Source organism: Coregonus clupeaformis, chromosome 1, assembly GCF_020615455.1.
Source record: "Coregonus clupeaformis isolate EN_2021a chromosome 1, ASM2061545v1, whole genome shotgun sequence".
NCBI lineage: Eukaryota > Metazoa > Chordata > Actinopteri > Salmoniformes > Salmonidae > Coregonus > Coregonus clupeaformis.
In genome coordinates, this window is record NC_059192.1 from 79,129,346 (window position 1) to 79,150,129 (window position 20,784).

At 43.8% G+C, this 20,784-nt stretch overlaps 1 protein-coding gene across 2 annotated transcripts in view; it reads left to right on the plus strand.

Moving 5' to 3' along the window:
* Window positions 1-8,684: 8,684 nt before the first annotated feature.
* Window positions 8,685-20,784, plus strand: part of LOC121574820 (hsp70-Hsp90 organizing protein 1-like) — a 34,674-nt gene continuing 22,574 nt past the window's right edge. For both annotated transcript variants that reach the window (XM_045222877.1, XM_045222880.1), the window contains exon 1: window positions 8,685-8,890. In XM_045222877.1, coding sequence (XP_045078812.1) covers window positions 8,845-8,890 — 46 coding nt within the window. In that variant the 5' untranslated portion in view covers window positions 8,685-8,844. The remainder of the gene's footprint in view (window positions 8,891-20,784) is intronic.

A 20,784-nucleotide genomic window follows, 5' to 3' on the forward strand; every position in this document is an offset into this window, starting at 1 on the left:
CTCCACAGAGGAACTCTGGAGCTCTGTCAGAGTGACCATTGGGTTGTGACCAAGGCCCTTCTCCCCCGATTGTTCAGTTTGGCCAGGCGGCCAGCTCTAGGAAGAGTCTTTGGTGTTCCAAACTTCTTCCATTTAAGAATGATGGAGGCCACTGTTTTCTTCGGGACCTTCAATGCTGCAGAATTTTTTTGGTGCCCTTCCCCAGATCTGTGCCTCGACACAATCCTGTCTCGGAGCGCTACGGACAATTCCTTTGACCTCATGTCTTGGTTTTTGCTCTGACATGCACTGTCAACTGTGGGACCTTATATAGACAGGTGTGTGCCTTTCCAAATCATATCCAATCAATTGATTTACTCCAGGTGGACTCCAATCAAGTTGTAGAAACATCTCAAGGATGATCAATGGAAACAATGCACTTGAGCTCAATTTCGAGTCTCAAATCAAATCAAATTTTATTGGCCACATGCGCCGAATACAACAGGTGCAGACATTACAGTGAAATGCTTACTTGCAGCCCTTAACCAACAGTGCATTTATTTTAAATAAAAAAAGTAAAATAAAACAACAACAAAAAAGTGTTGAGAAAAAAAAGAGCAGAAGTCAAATAAAATAACAGTAGGGAGGCTGTATATACAGGCGGGGTACCGGTGCAGAGTCAATGTGCGGGGCACCGGCTAGTTGAGGTAGTTGAAGTAATATGTACATGTGGGTAGAGTTAAAGTGACAATGCATAAATAATTAACAGAGTAGCAGCAGCGTAAAAAGATGGGTGGGGGGTGGGGGTGGGGGGCAGTGCAAATAGTCCGGGTAGCCATGATTAGCTGTTCATGAGTCTTATGGCTTGGGGGTAGAAGCTGTTGAGAAGTCTTTTGGACCTAGACTTGGCACTCCGGTACCGCTTGCCGTGCGGTAGCAGAGAGAACACTCTATGACTAGGGTGGCTGGAGTCTTTCACAATTTTGAGGGCCTTCCTCTGACACCGCCTGGTATAGAGGTCCTGGATGGCAGGAAGCTTGGCCCCAGTGATGTACTGGGCCGTACGCACTACCGTCTGTAGTACCTTGCGGTCGGAGGCCAAGCAGTTGCCATACCAGGCGGTGATGCAACCAGTCAGGATGCTCTCGATGGTGCAGCTGTAGATTTTTTTGAGGATCTGAGGACCCATGCCAAATCTTTTCAGTCTCCTGAGGGGGAATAGGCTTTGTCGTGCCCTGTTCACGACTGTCTTCGTGTGTTTGGACCATGATAGTTCGTTGGTGATGTGGACACCAAGGAACTTGAAGCTCTCAACCTGTTCCACTACAGCCCCGTCGATGAGAATGGGGGTGTGCTCAGTCCTCTTTTTTTTTCCTGTAGTCCACAATCATCTGCTTTGTCTTGGTCACGTTGAGGGAGAGGTTGTTATCCTGGCACCACACGGCCAGGTCTCTGACCTCCTCCCTATAGGCTGTCTCATCGTTGTTGGTGATCAGGCTGTTAGAAATTGCGTAATTCAAATCTGGTATTGGAATAAGAGAAAACATAATCAAGAGATATTCAATCCAAGCTAAATTTATTATATGCAAAATGTATGTATGATAAGTATGTTGGTTCGTATACGGGCTCACTGAAATACCACGCAGGGCAGACAGAGAACTAATCCATTGTTATGAGTTCTTCTTAAAATACTCTGACAGAGATAGTTCCCGCTCCCTGCTGGGCCTATCAGAGTAGAGACTGAGCGTGGTTTAGACTTACTCAGCCAATCCGTTGGCGCACCGGCTGGTCCCAGCCCCTTGGCGCTCCACTGTTGCACACTGTTGCCAGGCATAAGTTGCTATCATAACAACCTGTAGAGTCATCACCCATAGACACCATTCCACTGTACTGTAAGTACCTACGTTCAAGGACGGTTCACAGACAACAAAGAGGCAGTGTTTGTATCTGTAAGAAATACAAGTCTTATCTGTAAGAAATACAAGTTTTATCTCATCCTAGCCCCTAACGTTCCTCACATGAATCACAGCTTGTTATGTGAAACAATTCATATCAGTACAGTATAAACCTTATATGCTTTAATCATTAATGCATTCTTTGTAAGTTAGTCATCCCATCCAGTTATGAGAAAATAGATCCCCACAAGGCCTACCACTGTTGTGTCGTCGGCAAACTTAATGATGGTGTTGGAGTCGTGCCTGGCCATGCAGTCATGGGTGAACAGGGAGTACAGGAGGGGACTGAGCACGCACCCCTGAGGGGCCCCTGTGTTGAGGATCAGTGTGGCAGATGTGTTGTTACCTACCCTTACCACCTGGGGGCGGCCCGTCAGGAAGTCCAGGATCCAGTTGCAGAGGGAGGTGTTTAGTCCCAGGATCCTTAGCTTAGTGATGAGCTATGAGGGCACTATGGTGTTGAATACTGAGCTGTAGTCAATGAATAGCATTTTTTTTTTTATTTTTTATTTCACCTTTATTTAACCAGGTAAACCAGTTGAGAACAAGTTCTCATTTACAACTGCGACCTGGCCAAGATAAAGCATAGCAGTGCGATAAAAACAACAACACAGAGTTACATATGGGGTAAAACAAAACAAAAATCAAAAAAATACAACAGAAATACAATTAATATACAGTGTGCAAATTTAGCAAGTTATGGAGGTAAGGCAATAAAATAGGCTATAGTGCAAAATAATTACAATTTAGTATTAACACTGGAATGATGTGCAAGAGATGATGTGCAAATAGAGATACTGGGGTACAGATGAGCAAAATAAATAACAATATAGGGATGAGGTAGTTGGGCGGGCTAATTTCAGATGGGCTGTGTACAGGTGCAGTGATCGGTAAGGTGCTCTGACAACTGATGCCTAAAGTTAGTGAGGGAGATAAGCGTCTCCAGCTTCAGAGATTTTTGCAGTTTGTTCCAGTCATTGGCAGCAGAGAACTGGAAGGAATTGCGGCCAAAGGAGGTGTTGGCTTTGGGGATGACCAGTGAGATATACCCGCTGGAGCGCAGACTACGGGTGGGTGTTGCTATGGTGACCAATGAGCTAAGATAAGGCGGGGATTTGCCTAGCAGTGATTTATAGATGGCCTGGAGCCAGTGGGTTTGGCGACGAATATGTAGTGAGGACCAGCCAACAAGAGCGTACAGGTCACAGTGGTGGGTATTATATGGGGCTTTGGAGACAAAACGGATGGCACTGTGATAGACAACATCCAATTTGCTGAGTAGAGTGTTGGAGGCTATTTTGTAAATGACATCGCCGAAGTCAAGGATCGGTAGGATAGTCAGTTTTACAAGGGCATGTTTGGCAGCATGAGTGAAGGAGGCTTTGTTGCGAAATAGGAAACCGATTCTAGATTTAACTTTCTAGATTTAGCATTCTCACGTAGGTGTTCCTCTTCTCCAGGTGGGAAAGGGCAGTGTGGAGTGCAATAGAGATTGCATCATCTGTGGATCTGTTGGGACGGTATGCAAATTGGAGTGGGTCTAGGGTTTCTGGGATAATGGTGTTGATGTGCGCCATGACCAGCCTATCAAAGCACTTCATAGCTACAGACGTCAGTGCTACGGGTCGGTAGTCATTTAGGCAGGTTATCTTAGTGTCCTTGGGCACGGGGACTATGGTGGTCTGCTTGAAACATGTTGGTATTACAGACTCAGTCAGGGACATGTTGACAATGTCAGTGAAGACACTTGCCAGTTGGTCAGCACATGCTCGGAGTACACGTCCTGGTAATCCGTCTGGCCCTGCGGCCTTGTGAATGTTGACCTGATTAAAAGTCTTACTCACATCGGCTACGGAGTGCGTGATCACATAGTCATCCGGAAGGGGTCTGATTACTTATAAGGTATTTCTGTTTTTTAGTAGCATCTAGTAATGACTCCCTCATCACCCTGTTTTTGCTGAGTAGACAATCCATGTTGGAATCGAGGGTTTTTACCTTGGCTGTGACCTGGGAGTGCTTTGTTCTCTCCTTGGAGCGTGAGAATTTCACTCTGGCTAAACTCCAAACTCCCCCTCAGACCTGCTACCTCCTCACAGAACTTTTCCAGTGTTGCATGGATTCCAACAAGCGCACTAGCCTCTACTTCAACAGTGAGTAAATTGTCCGTGTCTGTAGATGAATCTGTCTTTCTTTTTTTGTCAGGTTAGAGTTATGTTGTGAGGTAGCCGGATCTTTTCACGATGGAGTATGTTGTTCCTCCATAGCATAAAGCTGTTGATACTTATCGATTTCCCTCAGGATCTCCTTAGTATCCAGGTTGGCTCAGAACTGCAAGCAGTTGTTTACAAATGTTTTAACGATGTGTCTTTCCCACGACGACCGAAGATGCAACAATGAAGGGTTTGCCGCATGTACTTGTCGTTGTTCTGAAATTAAATGAAATTAGATGTATCTTTGGATTAGACCTCGTAGTAAATCTCTGATCATCTCTGTAAACAAACTGTAGTCCCATACTAAATCACCCACAGAAAATTGGTGGTTCCAAACTTCTTCAATTTAAGAATGATGAAGGCCACTGTGTTTTTGGGGACCTTCAATGCTGCAGACATTTTTTGGTACCCTTCCCCAGATCTGTGCCTCGACACAATCCAGTCTCGGAGCTCTACGGACAATTCCTCCGACCTCATGGCTTGGTTTTTGCTCTGACATGCACTGTCAACTGTGGGACCTTATTTAGACAGGTATGTGTTTTTCCAAATCATCATGTCCAATCAATTGAATTTACCACAGGTGGACTCCAATGAAGTTGTAGAAACATCTCAAGGATGATCAATGGAAACAGGATGCACCTGAGCTCAATTTCGAGTCTCATAGCAAAGGGTCTGAATACTTATGTAAATGAGGTATTTCTGTTTTTTATTTTTTATAAATTTGTTTTTTCTTCGTCATTATGGGGTATTGTGTGTAGATTGCTGAAAAAAATACATATTTAATCAATTTTAGAATGAGGCTATAACGTAACAAAATGTGGAAAAAGGGAAGTGGTCTGAATACTTTCCGAATGCACTGTATATGGAGACTGTTTAGTGACAAAAATAAGAGGTTCTATCCTATATCTCTCAGATATAGGATAGACACTTCAGAACAAACTTCCTTTTAGATTTTTTTTTGGGGGGGACTATCTGTTGTTCCATGTAGTGAATCTGTTATTCAACACCTTTGTATGGGCTAATAGCAGTCAGGACAAAACATTGTTTTATATATTTCTTTGCTACTTCAAGAGGTCTGAAAATGCAAAATCAAACAACAAAATGATCCTTGGGCCTGAAGGCAGCTGGTTGGCATAGCTAGCTTACAGAAATCGGTGGCAGTAGTCAAATTTGTTTTTAATTGTAATGCAGTTGATTGATGAAGATGACATGAACATGTGTTGGGATTGACATCCATACAAGCATTATACTCCTATTTTTATTTAAACATAGTGTGAAATACTCATATAAACAATAGCCAAAATGTAGGCTAATTTTGCTGGGGGGCAATGAGGAGATTCGGGATCTTTCCCTGGCAGCCCTTTTCCCCACGCGTTTCCATGGCAATTACATTGTTTTGGTCGAGTTCAATTGACCTCTTTACCGCATCTATTTGACTATGCAATCGTTTCCATGGTAATATGGAATGTTCTATCACTGACGCTGGATTACATGATAATGTAGAATATTAATTCAAATTATGCTAACTGATGTGGCTCATGGAATGGAATGTATTTGTTGTAGCCTAATGTTAGGCTGGGTACCAGTCTGTTTAGCTATCATTCCACTCATTGCCACTCCTTGTCATGCTAAACAGACTGGCCTGTCTGCCATTTTCAAATATGAACATTCTATCATTAATGAGCTTGAGGAGAACAGAGGATTTTATCCTGATTGATAACCCTCACAGCTATCATCCAATCACAACGATTATGCAAATATAACTTTTTATCATGTTGGTATTCAGTTGCTAAGCAACCGTTTGTTTGTCGACTCTGTCCAGACATTCTTATTATACCTCAGTGTTCCAGACTATAAACCAGTCTGAGTCTGTTAAAAGTTGCTAGCTCACAACTAAATACATACAACAACTTGCCTAGCAAACGGCTAAATGTTTGTTTTTGACTTTGTTGTTATGATTCTAATTCTATTTTCGAGACTCTACATGTTGTCATGGAATTTTTTATATTATGTTTAACAACCAATCAGCAACTCTGCTGTAAATCCAGCTGCATATTGAACATTGAGAACTCTTTGGCAATGACAGGGAGTACAAGGAGTGGAATGAAAGCTAAACAGACTGGTATCCAGGCTAGCCTAATGTCAGTTGAGTTAACTAAAAAAATCACAGGACAGATTGAAGGTACTCTTTCTGTTTCTAGATTCTATTTCGATGTGAAAAACTTCTGTAAACATTGGATTTGAGTGAATGGTGAGCCAGATCATTTGGCTCCATTCACGTAGAAGAACAGTCTCATTTGGGTCCCAAATGGCTCTTCGTTCAAAATGCTTAAAAATCGACCTAGAACCATGAAAAATATTGCAAATCTCAAAGCCCAAAAGGTAGGCTACCATTATGTCAGATCGTGAAATGCACATTCAAATACATTTCTAGCTGTCCAAATTATTAGATGGCCTGCAAAAACATGGCCTGCAAAAACACACCGAAGAAATGAGCGTGGTACTGATTGACGCGCTCTCCCAACTATTTATTGTTTCTGCAGTGAGGATTCACCCTCTTTAGAGAATTATTTTGTAACTTATCTGCAGAAAAACGTTGTTTTGAGCTCAAAAAGCAGTAGTACCAGTATGCAAATCAGGGAGCCAAATGAACGTCTCTTTTCTCCAATGCGATTCGGTTCCCGACGTTCACCAAAAAGATCAGCTCAAAAAGAGCCGTTCATTCGCGAACAACCCATCACTAGTTGGCATTGTGCGGTACCACCAACGACAATATGCCGATGCCCAGGAAGCTCCGACTACTCCGGTATCTCAGAAATTGAACCTGACAAGAGTGAGGATGGATTACCGGCAGTGGCAGGTGCGGTGTAGACTGCCGAGTTCGGGCCTAGTTCCGATGATGACAAGGATGATTCTGGCCCAGTGGGAGTGATATTTTTGGAGAGAATGGATCATTGCCTTCTGGCTGACCCATATGTGGTGTCCAGATGGGTGGAGAAGAGGTTGGAGACTGTTGAATTGGTGAAAGTAACTCAAAGTGGACTTGTGCTGATTTTTTTGTGTTTCTTCTGTCCAGAAGGCACCACGCGTTTCAGGACAAGACCTGTGACTTGCTTGCTCTCCGGAGCAGGGCGCCTTTGGAAGGAGTGAAAACTGGAGTGGAGCGAAGTGTTGAGGAGGACCAACTGAAATAGAGGATTCCTGGTGTCTGTGATGCCCACCGTTTGGTGTGACGCAGACCCGGTGGAGAGTGTGGTGAAACAGAGAAGAAACTGTCTGTCCTGCTGAGTTTTGATGCAGTCTTTACCTGACAAAGTCAAGTTAGGATGTGTCAGTTATCCCGTGAGAGTTTTTGTTCCAAACAATTACGGTGTTTTAGGTGCCAAGCTTTTGGTCATGTTGCATCAGTGTGTAGAAGGGAGATTCCTAGATGTGAGAAGTGTGCAGGAGGGCATGAGACAAAGGAATGTGTATTATCGGTGGAAAAAGCTGTGTGTGTTAACTGTAGGGGTACCCATCGTGCTTGAAATCAGAAGTGTCCGGTGAGAGAAAGGCAGGTCGAGCAGTGAAGAGAAGTAGAGGAAGATAGGGCGAGGAATCCTAAGAGGCTCCATGTGAGTAGGCAGAGGCCAATAGAGAGTGATAGGAACAACGTGTTTCAGTAAGGTTGGCTTCTTAGCACTCATAGCCATGTTTAACAAGTGTACCACAGAAATTGAACGTAAATAACAGAAAATAGACGTTGTGGTGGCAGCTGCAGAGAAGTACTTCGGTGTACAATATTTTATTGCAGAGGAGTTACAAGGTGTGTTGAATGATAGTGTCCTGCAGACCCGTCGCCAGACCTCAGTCTTAAGGGGGGCATATGAAATGCATGGGAGGGCAGGGCACAATTATTATTAGCCTACAGTCCGTATATTTAATAATAAATTCCCTCAAGTGGGGGGCGGGCCCGGCCCCGGCCCCCTATGGCACGCCCATAGCGACGGGTGTGGTGTCCTGTCCTCCCATGCTGCCGGCCTAGTGTAGGATCAGATAGGGCCAAGTAGTGGAATAGTGGGGAGGTTTTAATGGGTGTAGAGTTTTCTGGAGGCATGCCGAAATTCGGAGCCGAAGTCTACGCCACTTAGTCAGTGATTGGACAACACTAGGGATTCTTCAATAAAGTATTTGTTGTCATTCAACGAGACAACAACGTTTTCATTCAAAGTTTTTCATTAAAAAAGTTAGATGTAAAATTGCGAGACAAAGATCTCTTCAGCAAAAACGTCAAAATTAATGACTCATTCGATTCAGCTAGGTGCCAGCCTACGTGGCAGCTGAACTGAAGCATGCTGAAGCATTTAGTTGGTTGGCCAATTTTTCTTCCCCTTTCCCTGTCCTTTTTCCCGTTCCTTTTTTTTTGGTCACAAAGTGTAATGAATTCACACTCCAGAACAGTAGGCGGAAACACGGGGCTAGATAAGAGAAATATGACTGACCTCACACTCCAGTACAGTAGGTGGCGGTATATGCACCTTTCATTTGGTTGCGATCCGCCAATTCATATTTGAAGAAGAAGAAGAAGGAAGCCTGGACAAAACCTCCCAGATTCCCGCAGACAGCAATTGTTCCCATGTTCTAATCGTGTTTACTTTGTAACAATGTGTTTTGGTTTTATTAGCGGGTATTTGAGACGATAATGCTAGAAGGTCGCAGTCATGCGGTTCACACGGGACATTTGCAGGCTGTTGGGGCTTGGGAGCGGTAAGAAATCTTCACTTTTTCCAACTCTTCGAACTTTCCTTGGCCTTTGAACTAGGATTGTAACAATTTTATGGAGTGTTTGTAACATTTGACTAGTTACACGGGTAGAATAGCTACTTGGTAACAAAGTTCGGCGCTTTTGTTGCTTGTTGATGATTTAGAAGTTGAAATGCATTCAAATAATAGGGCTACACATTACGCTCTCCCGCTAGCCTTTTCTGCTACATTGGTCTAATGCGGTGGTCGACCGAGCGAAGGGGCTACAACTCTCACATTGATAAAAGTTGGTTTGATTCGATATTCGCCAGACATTCGGACCTTCAAACTTCAATAGCTCGCGAACAGTTTGAGTTACATACCTCAGGTTAGGCTCTTTATGAAGCAATAAAAGTGTACAACATTGCACAGTTCTTATTTTCCCGATTCCGACCCGAGTTTCATAATCACACAGCAACAGTGTAGACAGCCTGGAGCACTGTCAATGCAACTAGTTAGGGACCGTCAACAAAGTGCATTATCACAATATTCAAATTTAGCAAAAACAGCTATATTCAATAGCTGTTACACCATGTGACTTAGCTACCTCATTTAAATGGTCCATTATTCCTTACATAGAGGCAAGCTGCACACCTTTTAGGGCTCAAAATATTCCTGCATTCATTTATTTATTTGATACAAAATCACAATATTCAGTCACTCCTTGACCATGTGACCTAGACACCACAAACCAACTTCAGAATGTTCACAGGGTAGGGACACATTGCACACCCTTTGGTTTTCCCCATTAAGCGCATACACAATTTTTATATAAATATTTGAAAATGTAACATTTCAATAGCTCTTCAAGCATGTAATTTAGCAACCTAATTTCGACTATCTATTATTCTTTATATAGAAAGGCATGTTGCACACCCTTTAGTTTTCTCATAAAATGATTCCTACATAAATGTTTGGACACACCTTCTTCTCATTCAAGGCTTTTCTTTATTTTTACTATTTTCTACATTGTAGAATAATAGTGAAGACATCAAAACTATGAAATAACACATATGGAATCATATAGTAACCAAAAAATTGTTCAACAAATAAAAATATATTTTAGATTCTTCAAAGTAGCCACCCTTTGCCTTGATGACAGCTTTGCACACTCTTGATGTTCTCTCAACCAGCTTCACCTGGAATGCTTTTCCAACAGTCTTGAAGGAGTTCCCACATATGCTGAACACTTGTTGGCTGCTTTTCCTTCACTGCGGTCCAGCTCATCCCAAACCATCTCAATTGGGTTGAGGTTGGGTGATTGTGGAGGCCAGGTCATTTGATGCAGCACTCCATCACTCTCCTTCTTGGTCAAATAGCCCTTACACAGCATGGAGGTGTGTTGGGTCATTGTCCTGTTGAAAAACAAAAGATGGTCCAACTAAGCGCAAATCAGAAGGGATGGCGTATCGCTGCAGAATGCTGTGGTAGCCATGCTGGTTAAGTGTGCCTTGAATTCTAAAGAAATCACCAACAGTGTCACCAGCAAAGCACCATCACACCACCTCCTCCATGCTTCACGGTGGGAACCACATATGCGGAGATCATCCGTTCACCTACTCTGTTTTACAAAGACAATTTGGACTCATCAGACCAAAGAACAGATTTCCACTGGTCTAATGTCCATTGCTCGTGTTTCTTGGCCCAAGCAAATCTCTTCTTATTGGTGTCCTTTAGTAGGGGTTTCTTTGCAGCAATTCGACCATGAAGGCCTGATTCACACAGTCACCTCGGAAAAATTGATGTTGAGATGTCTGTTACTTGAACTCTGTGAAGCATTTAGTTGGGCTACAATCTGAGGTGCAGTTAACTCTAATGAACTTATCCTCTGCAGCAGAGGTAACTCTGGGTCTTCCTTTCCTGTGGCGGTCCTCATGAGTGTTAGTTCACAGAGGGTGTGCTGTGGGATTATTTAAGATGTATGTTTTCGGAAGATGGGCAGGGACTCTGTTGTCCTAGCCTCAGGGAAACTGGTTCCACCTTAGGAGTGCCAGGACAGAGAAGAGCTTTGACTGGGCTGAGCGAGGGCTGCCCTCCCGTAGAAGTGGGAGGACCAAGGACCAGAGGTGGCAGAACGTAGTACTCGGGTTGGGGTGTAGGGTTTGAGCATAACCTGAATGTAGGAAGGGGCAGTTCCTCTTACTTCTCTGGAAGCCAGTGGAGTGTGCGGAGGAGCAGGGTGACATTGGAGAACTTGGGAAGGTTGAATACCAGGCGGGCTGCAGCATTCTGTATATGTTGCATGGGGTTGATGGTACAAGTGGGGAGGCTAAGATGGTTTAGAATAAGAGTTTGTCAGCTCTATTCATGGCATTTCTATCTGAAATGTTCCACAACATTTGCCTACTGAATATAACCTTTTTTCTCTCTGCTATACTGATTAGTGGGAGTGGAGGCTTGTCTCTGAGAGCTCCTCAGATATGCTGTTTTCACTAGAGAACGACCGATAATCGGTCAAGCCAATATATATATATATATATATACATATATAGGCGGCAGGTAGCTTAGTGGTTAAGAGCGTTGTGCCAGTAACCGAAAGATCGCTGGTTCTAATCCCCGAGCCGACTAGGTGAAAAATCTGTCAATGTGCCCTTAGTAAGGCACTTAACCCTAATTGCTCCTGTAAGTCGCTCTGGATAAGAGTGTCTGCTGAGTGAGTAAAATGTGAAAAAAATTGTGCCGATATTGGCCTTTTCTAGTCCTTTCTATCTGCTATCGGCCCTTCTCGGCTTTGCCGATAGTCCCTCTACATAGCAAAACTGCTGCCATGCCAGCTGTCACTCACCGCCTGAGCCATGAGCACTGCACAATGCCAAGGAATGTTTAGCTGGGAGAAACATCAGCAGCAAGCTAGCTCATTCTCCAACAGAAAGGTGCAGTATTGAGAAACGTATGAATTGACACAGTGACCAAAATCCTGTTGCAAATATCAGTTTAGTTAGTCACTAATAAGGCTTGTGTCGACGTGCCCGACATGCATTCAATAAGCAAGCTAGCTAGCTAACTAAGCAGATAGCTATGTGACCTGTTAGCAAAGATTACGATAACTAACCCTTTCATCTGTGGCGTTAGCTAGCTAGCTATATTAGCTACTATGCTAGCTAGCTGGCTAGATAAACATTGTGCTAAGATATCAGATAGGAGTTCATAGCCAATGTAGCTAGCTAACGTTAGCTGGTTATCATTTTGAACATGCACCATTTTTGGCAACGAGCCATCTGACTTGCCATGTAACCAGAGTTTCTAAACCTCTTTGGTGTAACGTAAGATATTTACTGGTGTGCTCATCTGACCAGCCGCAACCGTATCCGTAAATTGACTGTTGACAGTCGGATTAGATGATTGTCGTAATAGGGAAAGAAGGAAGTGTTTTAAAATGCCATATAAAGGTTGGCTATAGGTTTAGCTACCTAAGAATCTCCCTGCATGTTTATGGACCAAGAAAGCTTTAGATCAGCGCCAGCATGTGCGCATTCTCACTTCTCAAACTTGAGTCATTCAGACAAAGTGCATCGTCGTTTAATCTTTTTTCCTACCCTCGCTCTCCTTGTTAGACATTATGCACATTTATGGCTTGGTAGCAAATGTCATTGCCATTGAGCTAGTTATCATAGTAGCAGAAAACTGCAGCCAGCAAGTGATATTTTGTTACGATTTAATCCATCTACACACAATAACGACAAAGCAAAAACAGGAAATATATTACATTTACATAAGTAATCCGACCCTTTGCTCAGTACTTTGTTGAAGCACCTATGGCAACAATTACAGTCTTGAGTCTTCTTGGGTATGACGCTACAAGCTTGGCACACCTGTATTTGGGGGGTTTCTCCCATTCTTCTCTGCAGATCCTCTCAAGCTCTGTCAGGTTGGATGGGGCACCATAGGGATGGTGCCAGGTTTCCTCCAGATGTGACACTTCGGCATTCAGGCCAAAGAGTTCAATCTTGATTTCATCAGAACAGAAAATCTTGTTTCTCATGTGCCTTTTACTGAGGAGTGGCTTCCGTCTGGCCACTCTACCATAAAGGCCTGATTGGTGGAGTGCTGCAGAGATGGTTGTCCTTCTGGAAGGTTCTCCAATCTCCACAGAGGAACTCTGAAGCTCTGTCAGTGACTATCAGGTTTTTGGGCTCCTCCCTGACCAAGGCCCTTCTCCCCCGATTGCTCAGTTTGGCCAGGCAGCCAGCTCTAGGAAGAGTCTTGGTGGTTCCAAACTTCTTCCATTTAAGAAAGGGATATTCAAGATGGCGTAGTAGTGCAGTCCTGTTTTTGTCGTGTGTCTGTAAATAGCCTGTAAATACCCTGTTTTTTTGTATTTTTCTTACATATTTCCCTATCAGACTTTTCATCGTTCTACAAAATATACTTTCCTGCAACCCGCCTCACTCAATGTGGAACAGATTCTATTATTGACTTACCTTTTATCTCCAGTTGAAACTAGCTAGCCAGCTAACTAGCTACTTGCTATTAGCCACAGTTAGCGGTATTTCACCCAGAACATTGGATTTTTCTGCCGGAATAATTTAATCACTGGACATTAATCACCGGATCGCAACTAGCTAGCCGCAACCAAATGGATGTTGCTGTTTAGTTAATCCCCACTGCCCCCGATGCAAGCACCAGTTAGCCTCGAGCTAGCCTAGAGCCAGGCCCATATCCCGGCTATCTACCTCTCGGTCTACCGGACGGGAGTAGCCAGCTAACTAGCTACTTGCTATTAGCTACCGTTAGCGGTTTTTCACCATTATCCGTGGCTTGCACCACCTACCAGCCATCTCTAGCCTGGACTATTATTCAGCCTGTCTGCACTGTCTGTACAGTGCGTTATCGACCCAGAACATATAAGTTTTTCTGCCGGAATCACTGAATCACTGGACCTTTAACTCCGGATTCATCGCTAGCTGCAACAAAATGGACATTGTGGTTTGGCTAATCATCCTGAGCTAGGCCCATCTCCCGGCTATCTACCTCTCTGTCAACTGGACGGGACCACCTAGTGTTGACACGGAGTCCCGCCGATCCTACACGACTGGTCTGCCGACGAAATCGTCTGATGTGGTTACAACAGGCTTCCTGTTAAGACGTCAACCACGAAGATTCCATCTGCTAGCCCCGGCCCGCTAGCACACGCTAGCCGTGGCCTCTTGCTCGCTAGTGCTTTAGCAGCCCCCGAACTACCTCCGAACTATCCTATTGCTGTTCACCGGACCTTATGATAACTCGGCTATACAGCTGAATGACTGCTGGACTGTTCCTTTTTACGGTACCGCATCCTGTTTATGTTTAGCCTCAGCTGTTGTCTTAGCTCTCTCAAATTACACCTGTGATTGCTTTATCCCTCTCTCCCATGTCAATATGGTTTGCTTATTGCTGTTTCGGTTATTTCTAATTGTACTATTTCACTGTAGATCCCCCAGCCCAGCTAAACCTGCCTTAGATAGCTCCTTTGTCCCACCCCCCCATACACGCGGAGACCGACTCAATCAGTGCCTCCAGTGATGAGAGCTCTTTCATTGTTACCCAACGCTTAGGTTTACCTCCACTTTACTCATATCCTTCCATATCCTTGTCTGTACATAATGCCCTGAATCTATTCTACAACACCCGAAATCTGCCCCCTTTATTCTACAGTTGGGGAAAAAAAGTATTTAGTCAGCCACCAATTGTGCAAGTTCTCCCACTTAAAAAGATGAGAGAGGCCTGTAATTTTCATCATAGGTACACGTCAACTATGACAGACAAAATGAGAGAAATTCCAGAAAATCACATTGTAGGATTTTTTATGAATTTATTTGCAAATTATGGTGGAAAATAAGTATTTGGTCAATAACAAAAGTTTCTCAATACTTTGTTATATACCCTTTGTTGGCAATGACACAGGTCAAACGTTTTCTGTAAGTCTTCACAAGGTTTTCACACACTGTTGCTGGTATTTTGGCCCATTCCTCCATGCAGATCTCCTCTAGAGCAGTGATGTTTTGGGGCTGTCGCTGGGCAACACAGACTTTCAACTCCCTCCAAAGATTTTCTATGGGGTTGAGATCTGGAGACTGGCTAGGCCACTCCAGGACCTTGAAATGCTATTTACGAAGCCACTCCTTCGTTGCCCGGGCGGTGTGTTTGGGGTCATTGTCATGCTGAAAGACCCAGCCATGTTTCATCTTCAATGCCCTTGCTGATGGAGGAGGTTTTCACTCAAAATCTCACGATACATGGCCCCATTAATTATTTCCTTTACACGGATCGTCCTGGTCCCTTTGCAGAAAAACAGCCCCAAAGCATGATGTTTCCACCCCCATGCTCCACAGTAGGTATGGTGTTCTTTGGATGCAACTCAGCATTCTTTGTCCTCCAAACACGATGAGTTGAGTTTTTACCAAAAAGTTATATTTTGGTTTCATCTGACCATATGACATTCTCCCAATCCTCTTCTGGATCATCCAAATGCACTCTAGCAAACTTCAGACGGGCCTGGACATGTACTGGCTTAAGCAGGGGGACACGTCTGGCACTGCAGGATTTGAGTCCCTGACGGCGTAGTGTGTTACTGATGGTAGGCTTTGTTACTTTGGTCCCAGCTCTCTGCAGGTCATTCACTAGGTCCCCCCGTGTGGTTCTGGGATTTTTGCTCACTGTTCTTGTGATCATTTTGACCCCACGGGGTGAGATCTTGCGTGGAGCCCCAGATCGAGGGAGATTATCAGTGGTCTTGTATGTCTTCCATTTCCTAATAATTGCTCCCACAGTTGATTTCTTCAAACCAAGCTGCTTACCTATTGCAGATTCAGTCTTCCCAGCCTGGTGCAGGTCTACAATTTTGTTTCTGGTGTCCTTTGACAGCTCTTTGGTCTTGGCCATAGTGGAGTTTGGAGTGTGACTGTTTGTTTGAGGTTGTGGAGGGGTGTCTTTTATACTGATAACAAGTTCAAACAGGTGCCATTAATAGGTAACGAGTGGAGGACAGTGGAGCCTCTTAAAGAAGAAGTTACAGGTCTGTGAGAGCAAGAAATCTTGCTTGTTTGTAGGTGACCAAATACTTATTTTCCACCATAATTTGCAAATAAATTCATTAAAAATCCTACAATGTGATTTTCTGGAAAAAAAAATCTCAATTTGTCTGTCATAGTTGAAGTGTACCTATGATGAAAATTACAGGCCTCTCATCTTTTTAAGTGGGAGAACTTGCACAATTGGAGGCTGACTAAATACAATTTTCCCCCACTGTATGTACCCAACGCACTAGAAGACCAGTTCTTAAAGCCTTTAGCCGTATCCTTATTCTAGTCCTCCTCTGTTCCTCTGGTGATGTAGAGGCTAACCCCTGCAGCCCTCAGTATCACTCCTACTCCCCAGGCGCTATCATTTGTTGACTTCTGTAATCGCAAAAGCCTTGGTTTCTTGCATGTTAATATCAGAAGTCTACTTCCTAAGTTTGAGTTATTCACTGCGTTAGCACACTCCGCCAACCCTGTTCTAGCAGTGTCTGAATCCTGGCTTAGGAAGGCCACCAAAAATTCTGAAATTTCCATCCCCAACTATAACATTTTCCGTCTAGATAGAACTGCCAAAGGGGGTGGAGTTAGCCTGCAGAGCTCTATCATACTATCCAGGTCTGTGCCCAAAAAGTTTGAGCTTCTACTTCTACAAATCCACCTTTCCAGAAATAAGTCTCTCACTGTTGCCGCTTGCTACAGACCCCCCTCAGCCCCCAGCTGTGCTCTGGACACAATATGCGAATTGATTGCCCCCCATTTATCCTCAGTTCGTACTGCTTGGTGACCTAAATTGGGATATGCTTAACACCCCGGCCATCCTACAATCCAAACTAGATGCCCTCATTCTCACACAAATTATCAACGAACCTACCAGGTACAACTCTAAATCCGTAAACATGGGTACCCTCATAGATATCATCCTGACTAACTTACCCTCTAAATACACCTCCACTGTCTTCAACCAGGATCTCAGCGATCACTGCCTTATTGCCTGCGTCCGTAACGGGTCCGCGGTCAAACGACCACCCCTCATCACTGTCAAACGCTCCCTAAAACACTTTAGCGAGCAGGCCTTCCTAATTGACCTGGCCCTGGTATCCAGGATGGATATAGATCTCATTCCGTCAGTAGAGGATGCCTGGTTGTTCTTTAAAAGTAATTTCCTCTCAATCTTAAATAAACATGCCCCATTCAAAAAATACAGAACTAAGAACAGATATAGCCCCTGGTTCTCCTCATACTTGACTGCCCTTGACCAGCACAAAAACATCCTGTGGCGTACTGCATTAGCATCAAATAGCCCCCGCGATATGCAACTTTTCAGGGAAGTTAGGAACCAATATACACAAGCAGTCAGGAAAGCAAAGGCTAACTTTTTCAAACAGAAATGTGCATCCTGTAGCACTAACTCCAAAAAGTTTTGGGACACTGTAAAGTCCATGGAGAATAAGAGCACTTCCTGCCAGCTGCCCACTGCATTGAGGCTAGGAAACACTATCACCACCGATAAATCTACAATAATCGAGAATTTAAACAAGCATTTTGCTACGGCTGGCCATGCTTTCCACCTGGCTACCACTACCCCGGCCACCAACTCTGCACCCTCCGCTGCAACTTGCCCATGCCCCCCCCGCTTCTCCTTCTCACAAATTCAGACAGCTGATGTTCTGAAAGAGCTGTAAAATCTGGACCCCTACAAATCAGCTGGGCTAGACAATCTGGACCCTTTCTTTCTAAAACTAGCCGCCGAAATTGTCGCAACCCCTATTACTAGCCTGTTCAACCTCTCTTTCGTAACGTCTGAGATCCCCAGAGATTGGAAAGCTGCCGCGGTCATCCCCCTCTTCAAAGGGGGTGACACTCTAGATCCAAATTGTTACAGACCTATATCCATCCTGCCCTGCCTTTCAAAAGTATTTGAAAGCCAAGTTAAGAAACAGATCACCAACCATTTCGAATCCCACCGTACCTTCTCCGCTATGCAATCCGGTTTCCGAGCTGGTCATGGGTGCACTTCAGCCATGCTCAAGGTCCTAAACGATATTATAACCGCGATCGATAATAGACAGTACTGTGCAGCCGTCTTCATCGACCTGGCCTTTCTCAAATGACTGCCTCGCCTGGTTCACCAACTACTTCTCAGATAGAGTTCAATGTGTCAAATCGGAGGGCCTGTTGTCTGGACCTATGGCAGTCTATGGGGGTGACACAGGGTTCAATTCTTGGGCCCGACTCTTTTCTCCGTGTATATCAATGATGTCGCTCTTGCTGCTGGTGACTCTCAGATCCACCTCTACGCAGACGACACCATTTTGTATACATCTGGCCCTTCATTGGACACTGTGTTAACAAACCTCCAAATGAGCTTCAATGCCATACAACACTCCTTCAGTAGCCTCCAACTGCTCTTAAACACTAGTAAAACTAAATGCATGCTCTTCAATCGAACGCTGCTGGCACCCGCCCACCCGACTAGAATCACTACTCTCGACGGGTCTGACCTAGAGTATGTGGACAACTACAAATACCTAGGTGTCTGGTTAGACTGTAAACTCTCCTTTCAGACTCACATTAAGAATCTCCAATCCAAAGTTAAATCTAGAATCAGCTTCCTATTTCGCAACACAGCCTCCTTCACTCATGCTGCCAAACATGCCCTCGTAAAACTTACTATCCTACCGATCCTTGACTTCGGCGATGTCATTTACAAAATAGCCTCCAACACTCTACTCAGCAAATTGGATGTAGTCTATCACAGTGCCATCCGTTTTGTCTCCAAAGCCCCATACACTACCCACCACTGTGACCTGTACGCTCTTGTTGGCTGGTCCTCACTACATGTTCGTCGTCAAACCCACTGGCTCCAGGCCATCTATAAATCACTGCTAGGCAATTCCCCGCCTTATCTTAGCTCATTGGTCACCATAGCAGCACCCACCCGTAGTCTGCGCTCCAGCAGGTATATCTCACTGGTCATCCCCAAAGCCAACACCTCCTTTGGCCGCCATTCCTTCCAGTTCTCTGCTGCCAATGACTGGAATGAATTGCAAAAATCTCTGAAGCTGGAGACTCTTATCTCCCTCACTAACTTTAAGCATCAGTTGTCAGAGCACCTTACCGATCACTGCACCTGTACACAGCCCATCTGAAATTAGCCCACCCAACTACCTCATCCCTATATTGTTATTTATTTTGCTCTTTTGCACCCCAGTATCTCTATTTGCACATAATCTCTTGCACATCTAGCATTCCAGTGTTAATACTAATTGTAATTATTTTGCACTATAGCCTATTTATTGCCTTACCTCCAGAACTTGCTACATTTGCACACACTGTATATATATTTTCTGTTGTATATTTTTACTTTGTTTTTTTACCCCATATGTAACTCTGTGTTGTTTTTATCGCACTGCTTTGCTTTATCTTGGCCAGGTCGCAGTTGTAAATGAGAACTTGTTCTCAACTGGCTTACCTGGTTAAATAAAGGTGAAATAAAATAAAATAAAAGAGTGATGGAGGCCACTGTGTACTTGGGGACCTTCAATGCTGCAGAACTTTTCTGGTAGCCTTCCCCAGATCTGTGCCTCGACCCAATCCTGTCTCGGAGCACTATGGACAATTCCTTCGACCTCATGGCTTGGTTTTTGCTCTGACATGCACTGTCAACTTTGGGAACTTATATAGAAAGGTGTGTGCTTTTCCAAATCATGTCCAATCAATTTCATTTACCACAGGTGGACTCCAATCAAGTTGTAGAAACATCTCAAGAATTATCAATGGAAAAAGGATGCACCTGAGCTCAATTTTGAGTCTCATAGCAAAGGGTCTGAATACTTATGTAAATAAGCTATTTCTGTTTTGTTTAAATACATTTGAAAACATTTCTGAGAACCTGTTTTTGTTTTGGTATTGTGTGTATATTGATGAGGGGAAAAAAGTATTTGAATCCATTTTAGAATAAGGCTGTAACATAATGTGAAAAAAGTCAAGGGGTCTGAATACTTTCCGAATGCACTGTATGTGAAAGGGAGCAGAGTTACAGCCTCACTCTATCCAATCGTAGCAGTAGGATCAAGTTACAACCCGCCCACTTGACAGATAGCTGAACTAGCCAATTGAGTCGTTTCGAATTTTGTCCTGGCAGCCGAGTTGTTTAGAGATATGTCCTGACAGCTTTTTAAAAAAAATTCAGATCATGGAAAATGACAAAAAATACTTGTTCCATTAGCATCCGTGATCACAAATCATGACGTTACATTGGACCATTTGCCAAAATAAGCTCAATAACGGAATGCATGCTCACTCTCCTGTTGAATATGCATTCACCTATATTGTGAGTATGGCGTCTTAATTTACCCAGTTTATCAAGAGATTTACCGTTCAAATAAAATGATTACCATTATGTTATGTAGTTAGGTTGGTAGAAACAAAGTCAAATTTGTTTGATTTTAAAATTGATGCATACATGGCTGTCTCTGGGAAATTTTGTCATCAACATTTTCGAATTTAATGATATTGAATATCGGCCGAAAATATTGGCGATCAGCCTCCTTGACCCCCTAAAATCGGCATCGGCCCTAAAGAATCCATATTGGTTGTTCTCTAGTTTTCACACACAGCTCATAGTCCACTGATATCAACGTGGGGCATGGTGTCACAGCCAGGCTATCACTGAAAAGCTAACTGCAAGCCATACGAAGTTGATCCCTGTGTAAGGTTATCTTATCAAGGACATATTTCTAGAGCAGTTACGTACACCTCTTGACTGCCATTTCACGTCTTTTGAATGCCCACGTTTTGGTCTATTGGTCTCCATCAGAATTCAATTGTTTGAAATGTAAAAATACAAAAGATTGACTC